Genomic DNA, 25,399 nt, shown 5'->3' on the forward strand with positions numbered 1-25,399 from the left:
ATAACAAATTTTGGTCAAATTTAGTGTAATACCACAAAATAACATTATATTTTTTAAATGTCACTCTTTTTGTCCTAGAAAATGTCAATGGAAACTACATTTCTCCTTTCCATGATATTCCTCTTATAGCCAAAGGAGAAAAGGTAACATTATAATTTTTGAATACAATCAAAATGCTGTTTTTTACTGGATTTAAATTATTTTTTCATGTTAGAGTGTTGATTTACCTGCAAAAAAGGCCAAGAGGAACAACAGTGAGGTATGTTTGATCAGTATTGGACTTTTACAAATTCATCTAAGCATAGAATACATTGCAATACTCAAATAATATTAAAAATATTAAAATATTCTATATTTCCAGGTGCTCTTTAACATGGTGGTGGAAGTGCCGCGTTGGTCGAACGCTAAAATGGAGGTATGTCGAGATTTAAATGAAATTTCATGACAAGGTAAGGATTTTTTCAAAGTTCACGTTCCTGAAAACTAAATTAAGAATGTTGTTTATAAATAAATGTTCACTTAGAAGGAACGAAACCAAAATTTCGTATCTCTTACTCTTCCGAAACTTGATCTAGCCTCAAATTTTCATGGAAAACTGCCCTCATGTTTGTGCGTTGGAGGCGGGGTCTAGCAAAAACAGAAAGTACACGCAAATACACACATTTCAAACATTTCCAGATAGCAACAAAGGAACCGCTTAACCCTATTAAGCAAGATGTAAAGAAAGGCAAGCTACGATATGTTGCCAACATATTTCCTCATAAAGGTTACATTTGGAACTACGGCGCCATCCCACAGGTAAGGTTCACTCCCCTTTTTATTGTCATTAGAATGTCATACTATTGTTAACTAAGAAAATACATGCCATTTATTAACATAGGATTCTGTGGAATTAACTAAATTTTATATAATATAATACACATAATTCAGTTCTTTGGCCAATAATTCTTCAATTTCTTTCCACCAATCATGTGGAAAGACATGGGAGGATCCCAACCATGTGGATTCGGAAACAAAATGCTGCGGCGATAACGATCCAATCGACGTTTGTGACATCGGTATGCAGGTAAGGAATATTTAACTAAAAAATAATGTGATAATGTGGCATTTCATTTTTATTTGCAAAAAAAATACCATATTTTCACAGCTATACCGTGCAATGCATTTAAAGGCGCATTATAAGGCGCACCCAAAATGAATGACACATTTTAATTTTTTTTCCATATATAAAGCACAATGGATAATAAGGTTCCCTGTGTATTTTGGAGAAAATTTAAGACTTTTAAGTGCGCCTTATAGTCGTGAAAATACAGTATATTTAGATAATAGCTTGGCTGATATCATATTTGTTATATTGTCCTTTAGGTGTGCACTACTGGTCAGGTAATCCAAGTGAAGGTACTAGGAATTTTGGCAATGATTGATGAAGGAGAAATGGACTGGAAGGTCATTGCTATCAATGCCGAGGACCCCGATGCCAAAAATTTAAATGGTGAGTCTTTTCGATGGTTGGTTCTCACTTGTGTTCAAGTCAGATTTTTAGGGTCTTTGATGCAGTCAAAAAGCAATTCTTAAAGGTCAAAAAAGATAAGCATATAAAACGGTAAACAAAATTTATGTTGACGTCTATGAATGCTTATACGTGAGAAATTCCAGTACATTATTTTAATGTTCTTTTTTTCATAGACATAGATGATGTACGAAAGAGCCGACCTGGTCATTTAGAGGCTACTGTCGATTGGTTCAGAAAATATAAAATTCCAGATGGCAAGCCTGAGAACCAGTTTGGATTCAATGCTCAATTTCAAAATAAGGTATGACAATCACTTTAAATTGCCCAATTAGAAGAAACTATGTGTTGAATGTTTTTTTAATTTTCAGGATTTTGCATTGGAGATGATCAAATCCACACATGAGCACTGGAGGGCACTAGTGCAGGATAAAACAAAGAATGACGGGATTGACTGGTAAGATTTGAAAGATTTAACTCCATTTTTTTTTTGTGGAAGTGATGAAAATGAAAATTGGTTTTGACTTTCAGTAAAAATGTATCATGCTGTGACAGTCCGTTTAAATGCTCAGACAAAGAGGCTAAAGATTTGATTGCATCGGTGAGACTTTATATATGTTTCTTATTAGTAATTACTCCCAAAATAATGGCAAATTCGAGATTAGGGTTATTTATTAAATGTTATTTTTTTGGGCACAGGCCCCTCCTTTTGGTTGCAAACAGAGTCTTCCATCCGAAGGTAAGTTTGATTTTATTTGAGGCCTTGTTTGCACCTTTCCCCAATGCCTGACCGGACGTTTGGTCGCCGGACGTTTGGTCGCCGGTCTTTTGGTCCCTTTTGGTCGCCGGTCAAATGTACTTAGATATTAAACAGTACTTAGATATTAAACTCTCATGAATATAATTTTGAGAGCTGGTTTCAACAGTAATTAGATATTAAACAGTACTTAGATATTTAAACAGTACTTACACATTAAACAGTACTTGGATATTAAACAGTACTTAGATATTAAACATTATTTAGATATTAAACAGTACTTAGACATTAAACAGTACTTAGATATTAAACAGTATTTAGATATTAAACAGTATTTAGATATTAAACACTACTTAGATATTAAACAGTATTTAGATATTAAACAGTATTTAGACATTAAACTCTCTCATGAGTATAATTTTGAGAGCTGGTTTCAACAGTAAACTGTCACCATTTGACCGGTGACCAAAAGGGACCAAAAGACCGGCGACGAAAAGACCGGCGACCAAACGTCCGAGCACCCCCCGATGTAATGCCTTTCAATATTTTTGTCTGTCCAGTGGACAAGTGGCACTTTGTCTGAGTGATTTGGAAAGCAATAAGACACCATGAACACTCGTCACGGGGTTCAAAAAGTCCTGTTTGTGTACATTTAGTTCCAAATAGCCTTTTACTAGTAGTATGGCGGCACTGTCATGTTTTATTTTTACATAAACTAAAAAAGCTGTTTGTCGAGTCGAATCATGGATGAAATATTTTGACAGCAGTGTCGGTTACCTTTTCTTGTAATCATCCATCAGCATTAATCAAAAAAGTGTTTATTTTATTTTGCATTTTACTGTAAATCCTACTTTACATAATTTATGTAATGAGCCATGTGTGAATGGATGGTAAAAATGCAACAATACAAACAAACATTTCTACATAAAATGGTAAAACTGATGTTTTTTTTCACAAGTCAAATTGTTTTAAATAAATATAAATTTATTGGAGGAAGAAAAAAAAACACCCACATCTTGGCAATATTAGCAAATGATAAAACAACTTTTCAAAATTAACTGCATCCAGTACATTACATTTCTTACAGTTTAATACCAATTTGGAATCCTCATTTTTTTGTTGATAATCTGCCTGATAAACAAAAAAAGTAAAAAATATGAACCGCTATTTGTTTGAGCAAAGTACTTGTAGTACTCTTGTTATAATAATAACCAGAAAGTCATTCAAGTAATGCTGACTTAGAAACTTCAAGTATGGCTTTTTTTTGTGTTTTTTGTTGTATTTTTACCTGCTAAAAGTTTCCACAACCTTTGCTACTGTCGCTGGGATCTGTACAATCAACAGATTATCACTCTGAATTTTACAAACGCAAAAAAATAGAAATTCAAAATGTAGCCGTAAACATGGTGTTTTTTGACAGTGAGCTACTTACTATTTACAAAAAAAACGTTTCCTGGAAAATATAGTGATGTACTTTTTGAGATTTGATCTTTATCGGTCAACTTGAACAAGTATTTTACATTATGTTCTGGAAAAATGTCATTATTGATATGAACTTTACAATGTGACAAACTCATTTACACCCTGTTTTTTTAAATAGAACATTTTTGTACTTTATTACATAAAATCTTTTTGTGTTTTCCTGAAAAAATGTTTTGAAGTGCTTTCACAAAATGAATTTGTTAAACAGGGGGGAATTGTTACTATCACGTTACAGTCATTATGATATATATATCTATATATCATATTAATTCAAAAATAAAGAAGTGAAATCATACAATTGCTTAGTGGTTATAAATTAATTGAGCTATACATAGGCACCGTTTTGCCTAAAAAAAACAAAAAAAATTAAAAAACTTAATTATTCAATATCATACTTTCCCTTTAGTCACATCAGTGCACATACGTTGTATTCATTTAAAAAAAATCACCACCTTAATAGCAAAAAAAAATGATTTAAAATATACTGGAGTACTTTTTTTTAATCCGAAAATTTGTGTGACTTTTTTAAAGAAAACTTGAACCGGGGACACAAAAAATGCAAATCCCTGAATGAAGAAAACAACGAGAAATGCCGGCAATAATGTACATTTTTTTCTTTTTTAAATGTCCCTGATTTTTTTACAGTAACATTAAAAATTCTTTTTTTTCTAAGCAGGTAGGTACAAAAGTAATGAGATTAACTTTTCCCACCTTTTAGGTGGCATGCAGTTAAACTGTAACCAAAAAATATTCAAACAAAGAAATATATATATTTATATATTTTCCTATTGCCAAACTGGGTTTTTTTGAGGTATACAACTGGTTGGTACTATACATGACTTAACAGCCTTTTTCTCACATTGTATATTTTTAACAGATTCAATAGCACCCTATGAAACAAAAATCCATTAAAACACAAAAATTAATCAGGAATTAATTAGCATTTTTTTGTCATTCTTTACAACAAAACACAGTTCATTACAGTAATTCCAGAAAGGGAATTTAACTTACTGTACACATCTTACCCCCTTTTTTTATTTTATTTTTTTAAATTTTACACTTAAAATACAATAATCAAATTAATCCCCAGTAAAGCCAGCTGCCCTCTGAAGGTGGCGCTCTAGCTAATCCTGCCTCATGCTCCTCAGTGTATAAAAAAAATCACGTCAACTAAGCACCACAGACATTAAAACTACATTTTATTTTTCACAATTCGACTCGATTTTTGGTGAATCCTGCCGAAAGGAATATTTTTGCTGGAAAACCTTGGATAAGAAAATGTTTTTTCTTTTAAATGTTAAAAATGCACCATTTGAATGGCTCAATGTATAGAATATAAGTAGCGAAAAAAGCACCGACATTTTTTGCAAGAATTTTAAAACATTTGATGATTTTTTTTTACTGAATAGTCCTGGAATTGTCGATTTTATAAATTATTTTTTGAAACAATCCCGATTATTTTGTCCAATCAAGAATTGCTTGACACACATCGAGATAAATCCCATTATTTTCTGCTAAAATATCACAAATTGTCATTTCTGTTAAATTATACCACCTTTCGTAACAAAAAAAACACTTAAATAAGACAATATTTAGCACCTTAAACTCTTGATTCCACATCAAGTAGACGTGTTTAACATGGTAAATAAATCCACCCAAAATTAACATTTCTTTCCAGTAAACCTAACAAAAAAAAATAAATTTGTTTACAATTGAGAGCACCAGATAGTTTTAACAGTGTATAATCTTGCAAAGCTGCAAAACTAAATAAATACATCCATAGTAGCAAGATCAACAAGTAAAGCTCAGTTGTTAAAAGTGGAAAAAGACCTGAACAGGTTAGGAGTGCTGTGGGTGGTTTTAGCATAAATAAAAAGCACCTTCTTATAGGATTATTTTTCTTATTGAGGGTATTTACGCAAAGTGACTATAAGGTCCTGTCACCTTAGTGAAGGCATACGGAGATGTACTGACGTAGGTATTGGTTGTGCATGATAAGGAACCCTCAATGAGTGCCTTAATAAAACGTTTATAAGGAGGTTCCCCAAGAGATTCTGACGGTTCTGTATGTTCTCGTTTCGTCCCCCTTTTGTTACCCTTACTTGGCGTCCCTTCACCGCCATTCCTCTCAGCGTCTTCCTCCTTTTCCCGAGCCTTCTCCGCCACTTTTGCTTCCCACATAGCCAGCCCATGCTTTGCCTCGTTCATATTTTTGTGCTGGTAGAAGACTAAGGATATACGTGTAGGGTGATGGCGGTCTGGGTTTTTCAGAGGTGTTGTAGCATGGAGTTCCCGTTTAGCACATTCGATGAGGACTGAGCCGTGGCTAGGTGCTACTGCTACTCCACCGATGTCAGGGTCTAAGAAGTTGTGCTCGTTGTCTGACCAGATTTCGGGTTTTGGCGGGGTTGGAGGGGTTTGTGTAATTCCTGGTTCTTGTTTAACGCCAGTTAACATGGGATTACCGTTTAACAGACCTAATCCAGTTTGTGTTTCTGGGTTTAAGTATCCGCCACTTAACTGAGCACCAAGAATCTGCGGGTTAGCAAAACCCATTTCTTGCTTCATTTGCATATGGTACGATTGCTGGCCAGGAGGGAACATTTGAGGATGATTCCCCATATACGGATTCGGTGGTCTACCGAATTGATTGCCGCTACCCCCTGCGGGTGTGACGTCTCGAACTCTGTGGTTGGCCGGCCCTCTTGAAAGGGGGTCCAGAAAATGAGGATCCGTGGCTCCGTTAGGACCAGAAGGACCGAAAACTCTCGTAGGGTGAACCGGTCTCACGTTACATGGGTTGTAGCCATTGACTTGTAAACCTGGATCAGCGTAATTTGGTGGGTAATTGACCTCGTAACGCTGATGTGCTGCATACTTCTGCTCTGGGTAAAATACTTGTCGTTGTTGTTGATACATATCCATTGGCTTTTGGTTCGAAGCGTAGTAAGGATGGTAGTTTTCAAGAGGCATACCGCCATTACATTGGTACCCAGGGTAAGAACGTTTAGGTCCGTCTATGAAGGGGTTAGGACCTCGGACAGAGAATGGGGAATGGCCTTCTGGTGTCGGAGATTGATGGGGAAACATGCCTCCTGGGGTTGAAGTGCTTGGGAAAGATCCGGGATGTCCATGAAACGGGTATTTGGCAGGGTTGTTTGCACCGGCGTAGGAGGTAATAACGTTCTCGTGATGTTGATGTTGCACATGCTGAGAATGAGCTCCGAGCGGATCCGTGAGTTGATTCCGATGTCCAATAGCACCTGGAATAAAGCCTGACAGTCAACAGATAACACATTAATGATCAAAGTCAGCAATTACCCGCGTAAATCGTTTTTTTACCTGGCACGGGTGTACTCAGAGTGATGTTTTCAACATGCCCAGCTTTCATCTTAGATGGGGTCACTTTCTCGCCCTTGTCATGAGAGTGATCTGCTGCTAGGCTGTTTTTCAAGGCATTAGCCTTCTTGGACTCTAACTTCTTCTGGCGACAAGACTTGGCAGGCTCGGAGAGCATCCGTACTTGGCGGCGGAAGGCACTGAGGGCTTGAATGGCACCCGATCGGATTTTTTCCTGTTGACCTTCCTCGCTGCCGAACTCATCTGTGTTGGCAACCTTATAGAGAGGCAGTACGTGGAGCTGTTCATCCTCTGGTATCTTTCCAATCTCTCTGTTGTCTTCCCTTGTTAATGTGCATACCTGTGGAGACCGGTTAATTCTTGAGGATACCACAAAAATAGTCTGTTTAACAAAAGACAAAAGATTTCCTTACCACAGTGCTTCCTCCTTGCATGTTGTGGACATCTCTATGAGCATGAGCACAGAAATCCAGACAAGCTGTAACTCCAGAGAAAGGTCGACCTTCCCGAACACCCAGACGACAATCGGGGGCTCTCTGCTCATGTTCCACCTGTTAACATCAAAACTCGTTTAATTCGATAAGGTACCTGGAAGATTTTGTTGTTCACTATGTTTTTGATAAGACAAAACTTCCGTCCTCTGGTGTTTCTATAGATCAGTGGTCTCAAACCGGTTCCACATCAGGCTGCAGTGGGTCCTGGTTTTTGTTCCAACCGATCCAGTGCCTTAACCAATCAGGTGTCTTTAAAATAAGTAGCACCTGACTAATTAACTGATTGCATTTGCAAAAGATATCCTTGTTGAGTTGGAATGAAAACCTGCACCCACTGCGGCCCTTTGAGGACCGGTTTGAGACCACTGCTATAGATAATCCTTTATTCATACAAAGGCTTTACACTAGCATATGTCCTCACCTGGTTTCCATAAGCTTCAGGTGCCATGATTTTGTACAAGGGGCCGAGTAGAGTAGCCAAATGTTGAAAGTTCTTCTCCAGTCGCTCTTCCTGAAAGACAAACATTTACAGTATTATTCTAATGATGTTTTAAATGTATTGTTGTAATGGGACTAATAGTAGCAGTGGATACCTCTCTGACATCGTCTCCTTGTAGTTTGAATTTTCTTGGAATTTTACTCCTGGCAAATTTGCAGCCGTTGTAGTACATGCTCCATGAGCATCCAAAGGAGAATGAAGCCCCACATGCATCTGGATTTAATCCCTGACATGCACAGGTTCTCCTGAAAGGGATCAAGAACGTTTATGGTTTGTATACTGATGACCTTTGTGTAGTGCAAGCTAAATTGGAAACGAGTTGGATTTCAAAGATAACAGCATATTTGGGAATACAGAGTGCTCCAAAAGTCACAATATATTATATCATTCTGACACACTTGAGGCCATCAACCATGAGACTTTGCAGTTTTTTGCAAGCATATGAAATCGTTGCCCATGGTTCGTCAATTTTCATTGAGCAATCTTGCAAGTTATTGCTGCCTAGCATGAAGGTTTTCCATCCCTGGCTGCAGTCCAGTAGCAATTTAAACGGTTTAATGGCTCTGACACGTCTCCTAAAGCATAGTACAATTTATATTTAGCCATGGCTAGTTTCTTGAAGCAGAATCTGTTCATGAATACACAAAAAATGCCAAGCAAACTTAAAGAGAAGCCGTTCTTACAATGCCAGGAAAGTATATCTAAAGTACTCCACAGAAACTGTACTTCAACAAAAACTCTATTCAGCCCATGTTTTGGGGAAAATATACAACTTTCCATGAAACAGCTTTTAATAATGATGCCAACAACCTAATTTGGGTCCTTACTACTTTCTGGAGTTGTCATTATGTTGTTATTACTTTGCTTGACACTAAGTCATGATTTAGCAATCTGGAGGCTTTTCTTGGCTTTGCATCATAAACTCTCACTGTAAGAAGTAAGTATCTTTAGGTGGTGGCAGTAGCTGGATTACTTCTGTTTGCTATGTCAATATACAAGCTCCTGTTTTGGGAAACTTTCCTTGGATTGGCTTGTTAATTTGGACTGAACTGCTGTGAGAGACTGAAAGCATTGGTACGAATGTATTTTTAGATTTATCCATGTCAATTGGTAAACCCTAGCAAGATAATAATTTGCTTTAAACTGCAAGAGAGGTCAACAATAGGTTGACTGACTTTTGACACACCCGCAATGTGGTTTAATGTCTACTTTTCTGTCAACTCACTCTTCGTTAAGAGCACATCTTCTTTGGGTGAGGGCTCCGTGCTTTGTTAGCGTTTCACTTAGCTCAAGGTAGAGCTGGTCAGCTAGGCTGGGTTGAATTCCCTCCCAAACTAGGATTGCAACGATTATGCAGGCCGCGTTACATTTATGTCCAGTACGTTCTCGAACCAACACCAATAGCTTTTCTTCTACGCTGGATCGGCGGATCACCTAAAATGTTTCCGAATACAAAAATGTATATATTTTACATAATTTTTTATGTAGAACTCAGATTGACACAAAAACACAAAGTACTACCTACCCATTTTGCAATCGGGCACCCCTGTGTACTTTTCCCTTCCTTCCCGGTGTACACCACTTTCTCTATCCTGATAGATCGCCCATTTAAACCAGACCTTGAGATAAAACAAGTTATATAGAACTTAAAATCAAAACAACACCCTATAATCATACATCATAGTCCACATCATAGTCCACTGCTAAAGGGTTTGGTACCTTCTCTCCATTTCCTCACGTATACCAGGAACTGTAGGTGCTGATCCAAGGTGAGTGTAGTACGGACCTTCATCCTTCTCACTGATTTGTTCTAAATAACGATAAAATCTTTTAGAACTTAAATAGGACTTCATCTGTTGTGATAACAAGAATACAGGACTTACCGACACAGTGGCAGGATGGAATCTCATATTGTGTTTTAATTGGTGTATCAAGGAGATTTTTTATAGGGGTATCCAGTAACTTCATAGGAGAATCCATGAATCTCTGTAGGAGTTGTTCTTTCTTGGGTGTTGAGTCCGGTGTTCTTTTATAAGTCATTGTGGGCATAGGAACTCCAGGTGGTTCTACTTTACATAGATCAGCGTTGGTTGATAGGATGGTAACAGGCCCAGTGGATTCTACTTTGACTTTATTCGAATTAAACACGATGGATTTTTTCTCAAAGACGGGTGACAGTTGGTACTGTTTTAGACTTTGTTCCATTGAAGCTAGTATGTTATTTTGCCTTATGGTCTCACAGGTAGACTCTTGATTCTCCTGCTTGATTTGTAGCCCACCCAGATTCTGTTGTGATCCGGGTGTAGTAAATCGGGGTTCATTTTCGATTTTTATCTTCGCCAGGCCATGTTTGTTATCCCGAGTGTTTTGTGTAGAATGGGGAGGCCCCTGTCGATCTTTTTGTAACAAATGCATGCGTAGGGCTTCGTGTCTTTGGTGGTCTCCTTGAGGAATTGGCAGACCCAAATGAGATCCCCTTTGGAGCTGAGAACATGCGTTCATTTGGTGTTCTGTTTTAGGATACATAAGTGTTGGGATCTGTTTGTTTATTGCACCTTGTTGCAAATATGTTTGTGACTGTGTAGAGGTATGTGGGAAGTCCATATTTTTTGGAAAGTTGCAGCTATTGGGTAAGTGATTTTGAAACAGTTTGGAATCAACGCTGTTTGGGGAAAATGATTTTTGACGTTGGAGCTGAATGTCCGTTGTGTTTTTGTAGCAAGCGTTACTGTTGGGTTGAAGAGAGTTGTTTCTAGGCTGTTGGTTAAGTTGAATATGACATGGCTGTGGTTGACTATGAGGTCTGTAAATAGGAGATTTTAGTTGCTGTTCTTCAAATTGTGGTGGGTGGGATAGTGGCCGTGGAAGATTACAGTGCTGCTGTTGCTGTGCTGTAAGAAACTTGGGTGACATTGTATCCTGCCGTTCAGGGTTGTCATGTAAGTGCTTAGACTGCACAGTGCTGGGGTAATGACCCCCACTCTGAGGATCGTGCTTTTTCTGAATTAAACTCGCATTACAATTAGATTGCTGCCATTCTGGATCATTGTTGTTTGGGACTGTATGGCCGTGTAGATTCCGTTGTTGGTCCTGTATGGTGTTAGACCCCAGAATGTTTTCTTTGAACATTCCAGGTTGCTCAAACTTTTGCATAGACTGTGCCTCCATATTCTGACCTTGGACCTGGAGGCTGTGTCTCTGTTGGTCTGACAACACCGCCTTGGTAGACAACCCCTCCTTTTCCTGCTCTGCTTGGAATGACAATCGTGTCTGTTGCTTTGCAGGGTTCTGTTCCATCCAGCTGCCCTGTTGCAGGGTCGAACACAACAAGTTGTCTGTTTGCTGGCTTACATTATCCGCCACACTGGTTCCTAATCCAACCTGAATTGACTGCATTGAATTAGGTCCCTTAAAAGCCCTGTTGTCAACTCCATGTATGTCTCCAACTTTTTGTTGCGATGTATTGGGTTGAATCCCAAATTGAGGACCATGACCAGACACTACAGTGTTCTGTAGTCCAGAGTTAGGTGATGGTTCATATTTTTCTAGTATGTTCGGAGTGTTGAGGTCCTTAAACATGTTGAGATCAAAATTCTGGGAGGAATTCTGATATTCTTGTTGAGGATTTGAGTTATTTGGATAGCACCTTAAGTTGTTTTTATGTTGTTGCAAGGAGTTTGATGATAGCACCATGCTACTTAGCTGTACGTGAGATTCTTCATGACTGGAGCAAGATGGAGGCAGCTGTTGGTGCTCTTGTTTTTCATGCTGGTATTCTGTTTCATGATTGTTCAAGTAACCATTCACTACATAGTTAAAATTATCGAGGCCTTCCGTAGTACTAGATGTTCCAGGTTGCCGTGATTGGTTTTCAAGCGTCTGAGCAGAATGGGAAAAATCGTTAGGCAAAGTCGAAGGTACGAGTTCTTCACTGGGAAGTTTACTTGTTAGAGAACAATTCATAGCATCTTCTGACCCGGATCTTTGTGGTGCAATTGATACTTGCTCAGGGTAATATTGAGATAATGTTTTCTCTAAAAGATCACCTGGTGTACTTTCAATTGTTGAGGCACCATTCATTGAGACTTGTTTATTTCTCTGTAGAGGAAAATGATCTCCGTTAGGAATCGTGCAATTCCCGTTTCCTAATTTTGTTTCTGGAGGAGTATTGCACTCATATGCTGTATTTTTAGTCAATTCGGAAATCTCGGAATCCACTTTAAATTTTTTATTCTGGTTGACCAAGAATGGTTGTTCAGTGAGTGCATGTTTGAAATCTCCATTCATTATAAAGGACCCTTGATCCAATAGCCCTTGTAATGATCCAGAGTCATCACAAGTTTCATTTTGTCTCTTCATGGAGTTGCCACCTGTACTAGGTTTGTAGTTATTCCAGTTTGTATCACCAGAAATTTGATGAGTATCTCCTTCTATAAAACTTCCGCCATTCTGGAGTTTGTTGGAGATGTTGCAGGATGAGCCGATTTTCTTAAGCGTTAAACTTTCTTCCGTCTCATGTCTGGTCTGGTCTGTTTCCATCTGGCCTGCTGAGGGTCCATTCACAGGCTGCCCTCTCTGCGTCCTACAAAATAAAGTTGAAAAGAAACATTATTAGCAACCCTGGAAGGATTTTCTTTACACAGAGCTGTTTTTTTAATCTGATATGCTTCAACCTTATCATGAGTTTATAGTACGATTCTAAGAAATTAGCATCCTTTTTCAGGTTCAGACTTTTAAAAAGATTTACCGTATTTTCACCACTATAAGGCGCACTTAAAAGTCTTAAATTTTCTCCAAAATAGACAGTGCGCCTTATATATAGAACAAAACAGAAAACCAAAAACAAAAAAACACCACTGTCGGATATTAAAAAAACACAAACACCTGAACTGAAACAATACTGTTAAATATGCAGATGCCATCTTAGTTTACAAAATCTTCCATCATATAGCTCCTCCCCCACTGCAAGATTTTATACAAAAAAATCCAAAACATCAACAATGGCTGGCTCTAGAGGTGACTGTAAAGTAGTGAGTGCTTCATACCTGGAAGTCAATAGCAATTACCGTATTTTCACGACTATAAGGCACACTTAAGTCTTAAATTTTCTCCAAAATAGACCGTGCGCCTTATAATACAGTGCGCCTTATATATGGAAAAAAATTGTCATTCATTGAGGGTGCGCCTTATAATGCAGTGCACCTTATAGTCGTGAAAATACGGTAGGTCGTGTATTGCAACTTAACGATCCTTACAAAAAATTAATCGAGTGTTTAGGTTGAGATAATCTTGATAATAATTTCAAAAAAATATACCCATTTTGGCATATTTGATCTACTCTAGGAATGGCAACAGTCGAAACCATTAACTCTACTGAGCGAACCGATACAATTGCTTCATTGTTTTGGTCACTGGCTATTCTTCAGTCCCATGGTGCTCCATAATTAAGCTACTTGATCTTACTTCACTAACGAGTCAAGCAAGTGTCTTCCAGCGTCTTTGACTGACAGAAACAAAGCATGACTGGCCGTTTGTAGAGTCTCAAATGGGGGGGGGGGGGGTAGGTAGCAAACCCAAAAGAAAGACTTTTGGTCCAACGCTTGGGGGGTCTTAGTTTCCCTTTTTATGTGCTTTAGCTACAGTTTGACCTTTTTATTACTGAATAGGCTTTAACACAGTATGTAGAATCAATTAACTTATAGTAGTGATCATATGATATGAATTTAGTGAACTCTAGCAATATGGTAAGAGGCATAAATTGTCAATAATTGACTTTAAGTATTAAACTCAAGACATATAGCCATAATTACAATTCCAGACTTATTTGAATGCTTCTGAACTGTCAAGTAAAACATTTTGATTGACATTACCACTATTTTCTTTCCTTTTAAAACATTGCAATGAGTTTATTTAATGAAAAGCTCTTCCCCAATCCTTTTTCTGACATCCCCTTTGTTTTCTCGGATGACCCTGTAAATCAGCAACTCAAGTCAAGAGGTTAACTAACGCTAGACTGCTTTTTGAGTGTAACTCCATTCCTGTAGGACTCTCCAGGGTTTACTAAACACCAAGCGGAGCCAAGCAGCTCGTCACAGTTGGGTACACCCACTCTGACAACAACAAAAAATAATCTTTGTGAACCTAGGACAAAGCCAGAGATTCCAGTTCAATGTAGGCCTGTTTGCACAAATGCATACAAACATCCAATTACAATGCATGCAGAAATATAGCCCAATTTCAGTGCAATTTAAGATAAATATGTTTTATTACAGGCTCTAAATGTTCATATATGAGCAGTAGACGTTTTTTGGAAGTATCTGATAAATAGTACAATACTATCATTTGGTTTTTGTACTTTTGCGTTGCTTTGCAGCATGTTTTTATTCTCCTAATAATGTAGTTTTTTATTTATATATATTTGATATGACTCAACTTGCTTTAAACCTGTCTGTAGAAGTCAGTGTGTAATTACACATGAGGTTGTTATACACTTTTTAAGCCTGGCATTTTGCCTGTACAGAAACTATGTTTTGGATAACATTGGCCAATTAATTGGATGGTGTAATCAGTCTAAGGATTTCATAGTAGTCATTCACTACTCATGTTGTCTTGCTTTGTATTTTCACTCTAGACAAGCAATGTGAAATATGAGTGTCCATAGTCAATGCATAGTCTTTTTGACAAGTCTTGGTGGTCTTGTCATGTGACATTTACCCTCACAACAGCTGCTAGGTTACTCCAATTCCTATCATTCGGGTTGAGAGCTTTGGAAGTGAGGCTAAAAACAAAATACTTGGCACTATAGATACATTGGATGCAGTTTTTAGCATAGACCAAGAGTGTCAAACTCAGTTGGGTTTTCACGAGCCAACTAGGTCTCATATGGGCCAGTCCATTTTATTTTTGGCCCAAAATGTTAACTTACTTCCCACCATTGATGAGAGGAGTGAATTAACAAAGGTTTATTCAATCAAAATGGGTTGGAAATGGAGAAAACCAATGTGATTGTGGCTAGGCAATTGAGCAAAATGCAGTAGTGCTGGCAATTGATCACACAACTGACAAACTACTGTTTTTTCTATACCCTTGTTTAAAAAATAATAACATCATTCTAAATAAATTAATAAATGAGCTACAAAGGGCCGGTCAGACCGAATTGTACCAGGCATAGACCATAAATACCTTAAAAATATTTAACTTTTTGTATCAGTTATCATGCAATGCTATTGTGGAAGCCCAAACGTACTGTTCAAGTACCTCCAGTTAGCTTGTACTCTATTTATTTTTCTCGTGCCAGTACTATGTCGTCCTCTACAACTTTCTATGGAATTCTTATTCACATCCCAAAATAAATCCTTCCTCTAACTTTAGAGTGAAACTCTGCAAAAACCACACAACCTATGACAACATTTACACAACTTTGCCATTCTAGCTGACTATGCAAACCTTTATCTCTCCCCTTCTTTTTGCCCCCACTTCTCTTGCTTATCCCTTCAGCCAGATGGTCTCTCTTAACCAACAGTCCGTGTAATCATTTTTGCATATATGTACTTTAAACCAGACATTTCAACACAACTGTTCAGACTTCAGTGAATTTTTTAATGTTGTTTTTTTTTCATTTTCTTTTTTGAACATACGTACTAACAAGTGCTAGTTCGTCTCATCTGTCCCGACTGTTAGTCCAACTGCTCATCAGGCTTTGTAAAGACAGACGTTCATTCATACTCTAGATCTCACCAACTTGCTTACTCGCACTTGTGATTTTAGGTCACATGGTTCATTCTTGTAATGCTTCCAAATGTACCTCACATGCTCACTCATAACTGTTGGTATGAACATATGATACCCCCTACCACAGTTGTTAAGAAACAATAAGCTACAGTGTGTGTCGGGTTATCTCTTTAATGATTCTAAATATGACCCAGTTAAGGAAATCTTTTAATGGAGTCGCTTTTAAAAAGGGAGATGAATCAAATCGTGTTTGTTTTAGGAAACGAAAGTTGCTTAAATGTTGTGTATTTTAACCAATGACTTATTTTTCTGTTGGGAAACAGGAAGAGAAATGTTTACTTTTTTGCTTTGAAAGACATAGAACAGGCTTCTTTTAAAAGGACACATTTAAGTAAGTTTGTAGGATGGAAATAAGCACTGTTTTGGCATTGGATGATTTATATGATGAGTGGTTAGTTGATAAGGAGTCTTTTCTTGGGGTATTTTGTAGTAATTTGTTCATTTTTTAGGGTCTAGAACAGAGGTGGGCAAACTTTTGGCCCGGGGGCCATATTGACTTTAAAAATGTGACAAATGGGCGGGGTCAGCAGAAGATACGATAACATATAAAAAAGTGCATCCGTTAACAGTACATATGAAACATAAACTGAAAAAAAGGACTAAAGTATTAACATACTCATCACTCATTATTAAAGTAAAAAGTATTAAGTACAAAGTCAAGTAAAAATGTATTAAGAAATATTAAAATGTCATTTAAAAAAACATAGAGGGGCTGTAAAACACGAAAAACAAATAAGAGTGGACAGAGCTACTGCCACTGGCTTCCGTGTGACAGCGCCATCTTGGGGGCAAAAAAAACATGATTTGGACAACATATGAGGGCCGGATTAAAAAGCCTAATGGGCCGGATGTGGCCCACAGGCCGTAGTTTGGTCTAGAAGTTGTGAACATGATTTTTTTTGGCTATGTGATGGTAAAAATGCATAATTTTGGTATGCTATAGATTTGCTACTAATTATATTTGTAATGATGTAGTCATTTTATTATTAAAGGCTCAGAGTTGAAGGAATTTTCATTTGCTGTCAACTTTTGGTGGTTTGGCCTTTCAAGAGTTAAAATAGAAAGCCACAAAGAAGTAAACATCACTTTGCACTCACAATTTCTAGTTTCCTAGTTAAGTGTGATGAAAGAGTATCGAGATCATGTGATAGATAGCATGATGTAATCTCAAACTTTATGCCATGAAAGTTCATTTTTTAGAAAAATTGATGATTCTAGACTTGGGAAAATTCTGTTCTTGATCTATAGTTTTTAGATGCCAGTTTCTTCTTTAAAAGTAGAATATAAAGTTAATAAATGACCTTAGTCGTCACACACACAGTTGAGATACTCTTCTGTTTGTAATTTGTTCCCTAGAGTACTTCCTCCCCCTCCATACCAACATCATTGTTCTTTATGTTTAATGCAGAGCAGATGCAGTTGACTTGGAAAAGACAGATTCCTCTTTTACATTCTTTGTCCTCCTTTTTAACGTTTTCTGTAACTAAATACACATATTTTTTCTTCACTTTTACTCCACTAATTCTATCTTAGTAAAAATATGTAACCACTTATAACTGTTGAACAAAAAGACTTTGTTTTAATGAGTATTTGTGTTATAGTATAGTATAAGTTACCATAGTAGTTGTAGTTTTTTTCCTGTTACAGTAAATCTTGCTAAATAAGATGTTAAATAGAGAATTATGGAGTATGGGAAAGTAATTCTTATGCAGAAAATCTGAAAAATACATCTACGCGTGTTATTTGAACATGTTTTTATTACTTAAATTGTAGTATTTTGATGTTTGGATTGGGAATCATTGTTTATAGATAGTTTGGGCAAAGTTATTACTATATATATTCTTTAAATGACTTATGAATGATAATTCATTCATTTTTGTTGCTGAAATATTCGGAGAAGTAATGACAAGTAGTTTTACTGCCTTTTGAGGGGTGAGGCTAAACTGCTTGAACCGGTTGAACTGGCTGAACTGGCAACAGCTTTAATGGAAGTTGACGTTTAAATTTGTTCACTATTAAAGACAATTGAAGGATATAATAACAAGATACATAGTAGAAAATAGCTTTTTTTCCAGAGAAGGCAAAATAATCTCTAGATTTGACATCATTTACTACTACTTAGAACCTCTTTATTCACTATTAACTTAGTTTAAACAGTCTTTTTTTCTTCAAATTCCACTTTTTAATCCTCTCAATCTAACCAACCAATAATATATCAAAAAACTAACTTGAACTATACACTTTTTGCACAAAAAATGAACCTAAACATGAAGTATTTTGCTCTATTTATTAAGTATCATCACATGTGAACTCTAAAAATCAACTCAACTCAGCAAGTTTCTTTCCCAGCTGCTTCTACCCGTACACATAGCCCCCCCTACCCCCCAAATCTCTTTGTCTATGCAAAAGTCTATATATCTGACCAACTTGATGAACTGTGCACAGTGGAAAGTTAATTTATTTCAGGCAGAATGGTAGTCATGGTTACCATCTTATATGAGTGCGCTAAAGACCATCTGGTTGAAACATTACTGCAGATATACTTACTACAGGATAGCCTTTTTAATGTTTTATATACATGCAATTAAATATACACTATCAATTATGTTTAGTATTATTAAGATCGTAAAATTAATTTGGGTTGCCGTTTAAAAAAAAGCGAATTAAAGCAAATATAGGCTGTAATTAATTTCATTTAAACTACTTTGACCCACTTTTTTTTGCTTTAATGCTTTATGTAAATAAATGTAAAACACTTAGAAGCATATTGTGAAACATTGTCCAGTTTCATACCAGGTTTAGTAAAAACAGGAAATTCAGTTGAACAGTAAACTGAAGGCAATTGGAAAAAAATAACATAAAACTCACAGTTTAGCGATTTTTTTTCTAAATAGGCCTCATACTCGACCCATTAGTTATTTTTTGTCAAACCACACTATTTAATTCTCTGAAAAACTTGCAGCTAAGCCCCGTTAATATGTTTAACTGTCATAATTCTACTAAAACGAGCACTCTTAGAGTGTCGAAATCATTTCTGTATTAACCACCTTAGACTTCTATGTAAGTAGATCATTGATTGTGGCAAGATGGCTTTCCAGTCTTAAGCAAAACGGAGTTTTAACCCTTTAAATATCACTCCTTTGTGATTGTAATCATTGTAGTATTCAGTAATCCAAATCAAATAGCATCAAATTGGTTCTACTTTGAAAACCTGGACACTAAACATATTGACAGTAGTAGTCAATGGTTCAGGCTTTAAAAATCTTTGCTTTTTGGCTTCAGTTTCTCAAAGTATTTAGGCCCGTTCGTCTCTTAGTTTCTTTCATGTGTGGAACAACAGGGGGGCACTAGGTTGTTAACCTTTCAATGACAGTTTCTAGCCGTATAGAACAGCCTACACATGCTGCTATTTAGATCACTACGTTGGGATTTTGCCAAGTTATTTACAGGGTGTGTTCTAGATCTATTTTCGGATATCATTTTTCGCCAAATTAGGTCTAAAAACATCTCATTTAGTCTTTTCCACAGGTCTTACGTTCAATACCAGACGCTTACACTACTTAGCGCTAACTTAAATTCTAAAAATTTCCATTTCCGTCTTCCTAGCAAACACAAATAGCGCAACTGTACTTTAAACCCGAATCCCAGATCGCGGAAATGCGTTAGGGACGGCGCCGAAACTCTTGAATTCAAGCGACGGTGTTTAATTCGGGATGCTTACGTAACCCCGCGCTTTTGCCACGTTAGCGAACGCTGCTACGATAGTGTTTGTAAACAGAGCGGCCATGTGCGTGCACTCGTGTGGAGGAAGTTTTTCCGTCACTGCCCTCACTGACTCAAACCCTCGGGTGAAATTCAGACATCGATATTTACTTACAACGTCGGTATCAACCACTCCGAACCCGACGTTCAAATAGAACCCTTCTAGCATGCTACATTATCCTGATCGGAGGTTTTTTCTACTCGTAATTCAAACCTCGATTAAGTTTCACTTGTTGTTTATCTTGTTACACCAAGGGTAGGGAACCTATGGCTCGAGAGCCCATATATGGCTCTTTTAATGGGTACATATGGCTCTCAACTAACCTGAGAGGTAGAATATGCAAGGGTGGTTAGAGAACTGAGTCTTGAATGCAACAATGGTAGCGACACTAGCGTTAAACTACTTCTAGCACCATTTTTTACTCATAATTTAGTTTTTTATTAGTCTTCTGCATGCATAATCTCATACTGATTGATTAGCAATAGCATAACAATGTTGTCAATAGAATTCGTAGACTTTTTGGACTTTAAAAGTGGTAAAATGACAGAAAAAAATGATACATTTTCATATATTTTTACTTTTTGATTCGGAGAATGGCTCTCAAGAAATAACATTATAAAATATGAATTGTTTATGGATTTTTCTGTCCCATTGAGCCATAAACAATTCATATTTTCCAATGTTATTCCTTATGAGCCATACTACGAATTTAAAAGTCAAAATACATACATGTTAACGAGTACCTTTTCAATTTTTTTAGTAATTTCACCACTTTTAAAGTGAAAAAAAATACATATTCTTTAAAATATTCTTATGCTGTTGCTAATCAATGCGTTCCAGAAGAGTTTACTGCAAAAAAAATGAAGAATAAATTTAATATCTCAGTTCTGTCATCACCCATTTTCATATTTTACCTCACAGCTTAACAAAGACCCAAATTCACTCATCCAAAGAGCCACATATGGCTCCCGAGCCACAACTTCCCTACCCCTGTCTTATATCATTGTGACTCTCCTCCCCCTAATAACAAAACCTCTCTCCAGTATCCCAAAAGGGAAAATCAATACTAAAGAAATCAATACAACTCTTGACTCAATCGCCATTTTGTGTCTGGGAACCATTCAGTCTCGAACCAGCAAGTAAACAACACAGTCCAAAAACATTCTCCTTCCATTGGACCAATCCCCCCCATTGGTTGTTATTTACGCAAACTACCTCCAGCTTGGAAATATGATGCGTGGGCTGGACAGAGCAAGGTCAAAGGTTAGGGCTCGGGTATTGTAAGTGGCTAACATTGTTGTAGTGCGCTATGGTAACTGGACATTCTTCCCCCTAAAAGGTGATATTGTCCTTTTGCCCCGGGAGTAACATAAATGCGACGACCTACAGCCTTGGCAAAGGCGCAATCTAACGGCGTGGCTTTATCTGAAGGTGCGGATAGACGCAAGAAGCCGTGTGAATGTGATTGATCTACTTAAGCCCTTCCCCCATTCAGTCGGTCGGCCCCAATGGGCCGATGAAGCCAATCGGTGCTTCTACAGATGCTGATGTAACAGCAGCAATGCAGATACTCTGGAAGGAAGGATAGTTATCTTATACTGAGAGGAGTAGCTATAGGATTTAATTTGTTTATGGCAATTGGCGGCAATTGACGCCATTAGGGTGGTATAGGGTTGTTCGTTTTTAGATTGGATGGAAGAAGGGTATGCTGGGGGTGAAGGAAATTTTTTTTTTAGGGAGGTTTTTTTACTATTTATTTGGAAATTTTGGGCGGTTTGGTGGATGAGTGGTTTGTGGGTAAGGCTCAAGAGTGGGGGATCTGGGTTCAAATCCAGGTCGGTCCACCTTTGTAGAGTTCTATGGGTTTTTAGTAGTAGTAAGTATTCTTGCACTAACGAAAAATTGAATTTCCAACCATTTTTACTCAAAAACTGATTTTTTGAGTGAATATGCTTGTTTTTTTCAACCATCGATGAAGTCAAATCAAGTAGTAGATCTCTATTTTCTATTAAAAACATTTTTTTATTTAGATGTAGTTTATTCTAGTTAAAACATTTTGACCTGCTTGACTATAGTTTCAGTTACAGAGTAGGGGGTTTGGGTTCAAATCCAGGTCGGTACACCTGTGTTGGGTTTGGATTTTTGTGTGGGTTTTCTCCAGGGATTCTGGTTTCTTCCCATATTCCAAATAAATGCACGATAGAATGATTGGACACTCTAAATTGCCCTCAGATATCAGTGATTGGTTGTTTGTCTCGTTGTAGCATGTGATTGGCTACCCACCAATTCCGGGTGTCCCCATATCTTGCCCAAAGTCAGCCTAGATAGGCTCCAGCACCCTTTACGAGGATAAAGCGGCTCAGAAAATAAGATCTGGAACTTGTACTTATTATAAATCTTCTCTCCAATCATTGGTTAAAACGAAAAACAACAGAAAAAGTCCAATCCGGATCCTCGCATGGTCTCCACCGCCAAATATCTCAATGACCAGGTTAAGCGTCCAATCAAATTCTACCTTGAAGCAAGTATGCGTTATCCATTGCCTAAGGCAAACTGTAACAACATTATCACTGTAGTAAGTAGAATACACAAAGTCCAATACACAAACCTGAGTAAGATCTGTTAGATTCTAATGGGCTATTCAGATGGTAATCATTAAGTAGCAGGTAGTAAATGCAGAAAAAATAACAACTAATTAGCTGTTTGCTGTCAAGGCCTAACGCATCCGAATTGACATGTTATTGTGACTTTTCACTGCTAATTGCACTTGTTATACAAACCTTTGTTACACTGTTATTACTTTGAACTATGCTACCAACTTACATTAGAGACTCCATTAAGGAATATTTTACTTGAAGTTCTACGTGTTTTTTCTAAGTATTCTTGCACTAACGAAAAAAATCCAATTTCCAACCATTTTTTGCTCAAAAACTGCTATTTTTGAGCAAATAAGCTTGTTTTTTTCACCATCAATGGAGTCAGATCTCGATTTTCTATTAAAACCATGTTTTATTTAGATCTAGTTTCCTCTAGTCAAAACATTTTGATCTGCTCGACTACAGTTCGCACCAAAAAAAAATTCTTGCTCTCGTCTTTGCTAAAAAAATGTCTTTCAAAACACAAAAAAACTGATTAAAAACATACATAGCAGTCCAGCTAGTTTATTCTGCAAAAATCGACTACCAAACAATCATTGCATTAAGCAATCTACAAAAAAACAGTTATTGCATTAAATTTAACATCAAACTGCAATGCTTCATTAAAAATTCATTCAAAATCGTCTCCATATAGCCTAAAAACACTCGCACATTTAAAAATTAAATGGAATGATAAGAAGGAGTGGCAACATTCTTCTGGAAAACCAGAATAAAAATGCCCTAACATAAATTCCCAATCCAGAAAACACCAAAAAACGACAAAAAAATGTCTCTCAAATTCTGCTGGCAGAGCAAGAAAGAAATACGTCAGCCATGTTGGAGTAGCTTTATCTAAAATACGCTCCTTATTACACTCAACGGCGGCAGGGGGTTTGGTGGGGGGGGGGGACGTTAGCTCTACCTAGCATGGCTCTCAAAATCTCTCAAAAACACAGCTAGTATTGAAAAAAAATCAGTTAGAAAGAAACATAAGCAGATCATAAACCATCTCAATCAAATCCTTACCTTCTTTTGCAGTCCCTCCACTTTGTAGAAATTCCACCAAACCGTCTAGATCTCCCCTACCACAAAATCCTAAAGGGCAGCCATCTTGCCTCCTTCTGTTCTTCTATAAAACACACTATCCTCCACATCAATATTCATGCAAAACCGTCTGACGTCTCTTCTCATCATCGGGTAGAAAAAAGCCGGCTGGGGTGGGTGTCGCTGTTTTTTACCGGGTTCGACAATCCACAAGGAGGACGCTGCTGTTTTTTTGTTGTTTTTAAAGGCAGTCCAATCACATGGAGTTGACAGAAAAATGCGGGTTAAAGGGTAGATCCTAGCTTTCCCGGCAAACTCAAATAGTCCTTTCAAAATCACTTTCCTGCTAAGTCTTTCCCACACAAAGGGACAGGTTTTCTTTCCCCCCCTTTTGCGCCCTCCTCTTCTTTTTCTTCTTCTCTCAGACGCACACAATAGTGAACACTATGATGGCTACCCTCAAGCAATGGAATGGATTCAGGATAGGACTCCACCCCCCCTTTACATTTTGTTAAATATTGCACTGGTTTTAACTGTCTAACCGTGGCAGGGTGAAAGAAAAATGTCTCCACCCCTCTTTGGGGAGGAAACCAAGCGGCTTATTTTTTTTTTTTTTTTGTTCCCTCCCTTTTTTTTCTCTCTAGTGACTTCCTTCCATTTTCTGGCTTACGCAAGTTTCCCTTTAACAGCGCCAGTGAGCAATGTTTTGAGAGAGTTGTCGTAATAGTTGGATAGATAGATAGCCCGAACCGCATTGGCGGTGGATTCGTTTTCTTCATTTGTCTGGCTACAGTAGACTTGTTTTTTTCTTTTTTTTAGAGAAAGAAATGTTAGACTTTTGTCTGGTCTTCAGTACATGCTACAATTCTTTGCTTTTTGGTGCATGCCAAGACCCTCCTACTGTTGACACTGGCCACGTGGACTTGTAAGAGAGAGAGAGACGGGAAAGAGAAAAGGGAAAGCCCTGTCGGATGTTTCCGGAGACGGTGCAAAAAAACGTAAAAAATCAGGACAGAGTTGCCAAAATGCATCTGGAATACATTGCATGACTTGACAAAAACTGGGTTTTCTGCACTACTACCGCATTTTTTGGCATATAAGTCGCCCCCAAGTATAAGCCAAACCCTTAAAATTGCCCTAAAATGACAATACAACAATAGTCCAAAACATATTTTTGAAGGCTGATTTTAGGCCGAACTATTGTTATTTTTTTGTTGTTGTTGCCATTATCAATGGTCTAAGAAATCAATTTTACTCAAGTCCTTTAAACTACTGTATTTTCTCACATCCTTGAAATTGCCTTAAAATGACAATACAGCAATAGTCTAAGACCAATTTTTGAAGGCTGATTTTAGGCCCAACTATTGTCATTTTTTGGTGTTAAGATTATTTATTATTATTCTTGTCATGATCAATTGTCTAAGAAATGTATTTTACTTAAATTCTTTGTATTTTCAGGCATATTAGCCGGGTCCACGTATAAGCCGCACCCTTAAAATTGCCTTAAAATTACAGCAATAATACAAAACCTATTTTTAAAGGCTGATTTTAGGTCAAACTTTTGTCATTGCTTGGTGTTTTGATTATTTATTATTATTCTTGCCTTTATCAATGGTACTTTTGTACAATTTCTCATATAAGACGCCCCTGTGTATAAGCCTCACCCTTAAAATTGCCTTAAAATGGTTTAATTGTACAATTTCTCATGTAAAACGCCCCCTGATTCACAAATTTCATTTTCTTTAGCGTTTTATCTATATATCCTTTCTATATTTTGACCGCATCGGCCACATTGTCTTGCGTTATGCCGTTTTGTGCATATCAAATCTTAATTTGTGCGCATATAAGCCTCGCTTCAGTCATTTTTTTAGTGATATAGTGTATATGTGTGAAAATATGGTAGTTTTATCCTGATTTGTTTTTAAATCCTGCCTTGAAAACATGTCGGTTTGAAAATAATCTGCCTATAGGTTCAGCTCAAACTTAAACACAGACCCTTCCTCATTTTCAAGCAGTTTCTGGTCGCAGTGACATTTGTTGACTCAATAGTTTCAGGCTCAGAG

The 25,399-nt window shown here is 37.2% G+C and overlaps 2 protein-coding genes across 7 annotated transcripts in view; one reads left to right on the forward strand and one right to left on the reverse strand.

Moving 5' to 3' along the window:
- Positions 1-25,399, forward strand: part of LOC144198700 (CXXC-type zinc finger protein 4) — a 70,522-nt gene that overhangs the window by 3,246 nt on the left and 41,877 nt on the right. For 4 of the 6 annotated variants that reach the window (XM_077719849.1, XM_077719848.1, XM_077719847.1 and 1 more), the window contains 10 exons: positions 79-143; positions 215-259; positions 362-415; positions 679-798; positions 980-1,066; positions 1,366-1,492; positions 1,687-1,814; positions 1,882-1,967; positions 2,042-2,111; positions 2,210-2,249. In XM_077719849.1, the coding sequence (XP_077575975.1) occupies positions 79-143; positions 215-259; positions 362-415; positions 679-798; positions 980-1,066; positions 1,366-1,492; positions 1,687-1,814; positions 1,882-1,967; positions 2,042-2,111; positions 2,210-2,249 (822 nt within the window). Of the gene's footprint in view, positions 1-78; positions 144-214; positions 260-361; positions 416-678; positions 799-979; positions 1,067-1,365; positions 1,493-1,686; positions 1,815-1,881; positions 1,968-2,041; positions 2,112-2,209; positions 2,250-2,827; positions 3,058-25,399 lie in introns of those variants that run through there. The other 2 variants (XM_077719846.1, XR_013326771.1) reach the window with 2 other exon arrangements.
- Positions 3,231-23,757, reverse strand: tet2 (tet methylcytosine dioxygenase 2). Its single transcript, XM_077719840.1, has 10 exons — positions 23,319-23,757; positions 9,986-12,684; positions 9,822-9,912; positions 9,628-9,721; positions 9,328-9,536; positions 8,197-8,347; positions 8,025-8,114; positions 7,523-7,660; positions 7,092-7,449; positions 3,231-7,024 (listed from the first exon to the last, which is right to left on the reverse strand). The coding sequence occupies exons 2-10, from the start codon at positions 12,639-12,641 to the stop codon at positions 5,664-5,666; spliced, it is 5,148 nt and encodes a 1,715-aa protein (XP_077575966.1). The 5' UTR covers positions 12,642-12,684; positions 23,319-23,757; the 3' UTR covers positions 3,231-5,663.

The sequence above is a fragment of the Stigmatopora nigra genome, chromosome 6 (assembly GCF_051989575.1).
Source record: "Stigmatopora nigra isolate UIUO_SnigA chromosome 6, RoL_Snig_1.1, whole genome shotgun sequence".
Classification (NCBI taxonomy): Eukaryota; Metazoa; Chordata; class Actinopteri; order Syngnathiformes; family Syngnathidae; genus Stigmatopora; species Stigmatopora nigra.